Raw genomic sequence first — 4,636 nt, 5'->3', positions numbered from 1 at the left:
CATTCACCTTTAACGTTACTGAAACATAACCGAAACATTCCTGAACATTCACTATAAGAAAATTGCTTTTTGGCAACAAGTTTTGGCAACAACAGAAAAAGTCGTTGCTAAAAATGGATTTTAGCAACGACAATTTTCGTGTCGTTACCAAAGGTTGTTGCTGTAAGTTTCTTACATTTGTGGAGAAAAGGTGACACTTTAGCAACAATAGCTTCGTTGCTGTAAATGAAAGTATTTACAACAACGACTGCATGTCGTTGCTATAAATCAAAGCATTAACAGCAACGATTGCATGTCGTTGCTCTAAATGAAAGCATTTACAGTAATGACTGCATGTGGTTTCTATAAATGAAAGAATTTACCGCAACGATTGTATGTTGTTGCTGGAAATGAAAGATTTATAGCAACGACTGTATGTTGTTGCGTAAAAATTAAATATTTTGGCAACACAAAAGGTCGTTGCAAATGGAAATTATTAAATTAATTAATTAAAAATAAATAAATACATATTTTTTATTTTTTTTGATATTCAAATACATATTTTTTATAATATAAAATAAATTAAAATATTTAAATAATATAATTTCAAATTGAATCAATAAAATATATAATATAATATTTTATTTTATTTTATTAATATGTTATAGATATTTAGAATAGATTTTATTTTAATTTTTTATTACTATTTAAGTTTAAATGTACACGTCATCTTAAAAAAATAAGTTTAAATATATATATAATAAATTATAAAATTTAGGTACATAATTCAGCTTAAATACAAAATCTATAATTGCAAATAGTTAGTTAAAAAATTTTATTTTGCACTATGGTATAATTAGTTTTTCCAAAAAAAATTTGTACGAAAAATATTATTATTTATAATATTAGTTTTGTTATAAAAAATTATCATTTTTTTTAATAGAAACACTTATATCTTTAATAGATGAACAAACAAGTACAACAAGAAAAACACAAGGAATGAAACCTTACAAGAACCATAAAGGCACTAAAACGACTACAAAGAGCAAAAATAACCATAAAAGGTATTAAAAACATAAAAGAATAAGAAAATGTATACTTCTCGTAATTCCAAATCCATAGAAAAACACCTGCAAACCAGTCATCATCATTTAAGCCGATTTGAACATTCGGATGTGAATCCTTTCTTTTATTTGTTGGAGAATTTTTTTATATTCCTCCATAAATGATAGTATTAAATTTCTATATAAATAATACAATATTATAAATATTAACAATAAGTAATAACATTCTGCAACTGTTGAATTATTTATTCTGTTTAAAGAAAATTACTTATTCTTCTAATGGAATATAGACCATTGTTCTATCCTAATCTAATCTAATGGTTGTGAATAAAAACCTAAATTATAACTTGTTATAACACACTCCCTCTCTCACACGACTCAATTTCACTCTGCCTCTCTCTTTCTCTAAACCGATCGATATTGATCCTTTTTGCTCCATATCTCTCACCGTCAATGGCGATCTGTACTCTCTCAGCGGCAGTGGCTATCTCTTTTCTCCAACCGTCAAATTCTTTTGTGAAAATGGAGGAGTGATTATGAAAGAAAAAGAAACGTAGGGGTTACATTGACTTTTGGAAATGTCTTGAGGAGCAATTTAGCTCCTTCGGCCACTATTTGATGGTTTAATATAGAAATCGCAAGTTTATCCAATCTACATTTTCCCTGGAGAAGGGGAATTGCAAGATTTTTTGCGTTACAGAGCCAAAAATCTGGCATATCTTGGAGGATTAAGGCCGCGCTTGTTGTTGAAGCAAGCAGTACCGGAGTACGAAAACAACGACCAAGAGTGCAGGCCTTGGCGCCGAAGGCTTTCTTCCTCCATGGCCGCTGTCACGTGGGGCTCTGCTCTCAGGATCACTCTTTTTCTCCTTCTCCTCTTCGCTGTTATTGTCGCTTTTTTCACCCTGCCTGTAGAACAGGTCACCATTCATCATACGCCTCTCTTTTAGATTTTTTTTTTCTTTTTTCAAATTTGGAGTTAGATTTGGGGATTTTTTGTTTGGTTCGTTTTTTTTATGAATTTGTTTGATCCGGGTTTTAGCATTGGTTTGTTAGGTTTTTCTGGTTCATCTACGGTAGTAAGTATGATTGTTTATTATCTATTTCATGGAAATGAAATTTGCTCTTATAAGGGATTCGTTTATTTTTTTTCAATGTGTAATGTGACCATATCCAAATGCATATAAATCGATACAATTGATCAAAATTAAACTCAATTGGAATTATGAGTGCTTTGCAGTGATTCTTCATATATTGATTTTATTTTTTAACGAGTATTTATAGGTTTAACTCTGCTGAAATTGGGTATGGCTAATTCTTGCTTATTATACGAAGCTTTGATGTAATTTCACCTGTTCTCATTATCTTCATAGCCTATTGCATTGGCTTGTTGCAGGAGCTGATTCTGTTTCTTATATCGCATTAGTAAAGACAATGTCACTATCTTTATTGTTTATGATTGCCGTTGCATTTGTTTGTTGACCATAAGCAGTTTTCTGCAGTTATTGAAGGACTTCCTAGAATGGGTTCACAAAGATCTTGGGCCTTGGGGTCCCATTGTATTGTAAGTCATTTTTATCTTCCAACAATCCTTGCCTCATTGTCATACTTCACAAATTCACTTTTTATGATATCGGTTATCATTGTAGTTTTGACATGCATAAGATTGTTTGTACTGTTATATGTTTTAGCAACTTCTTAGCTCATATATATTGCTATTGTTTTGATTGGCAGAGCTGTTGCATACATTCCTCTAACAGTCTTGGCTGTTCCGGCATCGGTGCTTACTGTAAGCTTCGATAACCTTCTATTAATTCCAGGGTCTCTATTCTTAAATCTTGAGTTATATCTTCTATTATCTGTATATTCTCTTCAGTTTGAAACAATTTATGGCATTTGTATATCTTTTTGGGAATACTATGATGCTTTTTCAACAAAAGGAATAAAAAGAAAAAAACAAAGAACAAGCAGTGGCAAGTTCTGCACTAACTTGGTAGTATTGTTTGCCATCTTTCAGCTTGGTGGTGGGTATCTCTTTGGGTTACCTGTGGGATTCATTGCTGATTCAATTGGTGCTACTATTGGTGCTACGACTGCTTTTCTTCTAGGCAGAACAATATGTATACGCCTTTCTAAACTTCTTAAAGGTTCTATATGAACTCTGTATTGCAAAAGTTGTATTCGTTAATGTTAATCTGTGTATCATGAGAAAAAGAAAGGATGCATCTTCTTATCTGATTTTATTTTATCTTTATGGTGTTCTCTATATTTAGTCAAAAGTCAAAATTTACATCCTTGTATGCTGAACTTTTATCTATATTGATGTGCTAAACTCAAACATCATTCACATGTAACATTACTGAAACATAACTAAAACATTACTGAACTCCAACATTATTCACCTGTAACATTACTGAACATTATTGAAACATAACTCAAACATTACTGAACTCCAACATTATTCACCTGTAACATTACTGAACATTACTGAAACTTAACATTATTCACCTGTAACATTCCTGAACATTGCTGAACTCAAACATCATTCACCTGTAACATTACTGAACAATACTAAAACATAACTGAATATTAATGAACTCAAACATCATTCACTTGTAACATTACTGTAACATTACCGAACATTATAGGAACATTACTGAGCATTACAGGAACATTACTGAACATCACTGAAACATAAAGTCTAACAATTACATAATAACAATACAACTAATAGCCCTTAATGTTTGCCAATCTGTTCCACTGTGCTCTCCGACCATCATATAAGCGTTCCCACCCTTCAACGCTATGATGACAAAAACAATACCAGTATGACAATATAGGGGTACTGGAAAATCAGTAGGTAAATTTAAACGGATATAGTGTGGGTGGGATTACCCTAAATGAGCTATACCTATCTCCTGTTCTGGTCTTGTAGCAGTTGAGGGGCATACAATGGTAAGACAATACCAGAAAAAATCAATGTCTACCACCCGCGTAACCGAAAAACATTACAATAACATTATACAATGTAGCAATCAGATACAAGTCGTCCCAAACATGTTGGGGTTTAGTGTCCTATAGACAATTGTTCTAGGATACAAACTTAATGTAAATGAATTGTTCTTTATATCATTTGTTTTAATGAGATATATGTTTTATAACTATATAAAGGCAATCCCTTTTAAGCACTAAATAAAGTCTAATAAAAGGAAATCCGTAAGTTTATTTAAAGTGATTATAAAGTGTTCATACAAGCATGAAGTGAGACAAAACTTTATAGTAAACTGATAAACTTAAAACCACCCCAAGTCAAGTGATATGTTTGGGATTGACATATCACTGTTGAGACTTGTATGTAACAATGTCTTTTGTCCGACAGAAAGCTGATCTCACAAGCTTCATATATACAGATATCTGGACAGTTACATAGATCCGATGAAACGTTGTTCATTAGGATTGGGGATCCGATTTGAGATAACAGGATGGGTAGATTCATCCTTGTCACCTGTTCATCTCATTGGTATTAATAGGTATTGTTGGGGTTTAGTGTCCTATAGACAATTGTTGCAAGATACAAACTTCATGTAAATGAA

At 31.8% G+C, this 4,636-nt stretch overlaps 1 protein-coding gene across 1 annotated transcript; it reads left to right on the top strand.

The window, feature by feature from the left end:
- Positions 1-1,421: 1,421 nt before the first annotated feature.
- Positions 1,422-3,318, top strand: LOC136233055 (uncharacterized). The gene is made up of 4 exons (XM_066022595.1): positions 1,422-1,963; positions 2,546-2,607; positions 2,778-2,832; positions 3,061-3,318. The coding sequence occupies exons 1-4, from the start codon at positions 1,865-1,867 to the stop codon at positions 3,199-3,201; spliced, it is 357 nt and encodes a 118-aa protein (XP_065878667.1). The 5' UTR covers positions 1,422-1,864; the 3' UTR covers positions 3,202-3,318.
- The last annotated feature ends 1,318 nt before the right edge of the window (positions 3,319-4,636 follow it).

The sequence above is a fragment of the Euphorbia lathyris genome, chromosome 6 (assembly GCF_963576675.1).
Source record: "Euphorbia lathyris chromosome 6, ddEupLath1.1, whole genome shotgun sequence".
In the NCBI taxonomy this organism is placed as follows: domain Eukaryota; kingdom Viridiplantae; phylum Streptophyta; class Magnoliopsida; order Malpighiales; family Euphorbiaceae; genus Euphorbia; species Euphorbia lathyris.
Note: the sequence above shows the minus strand (reverse complement) of the source record. Positions and strands in the feature narration are given on the sequence as shown.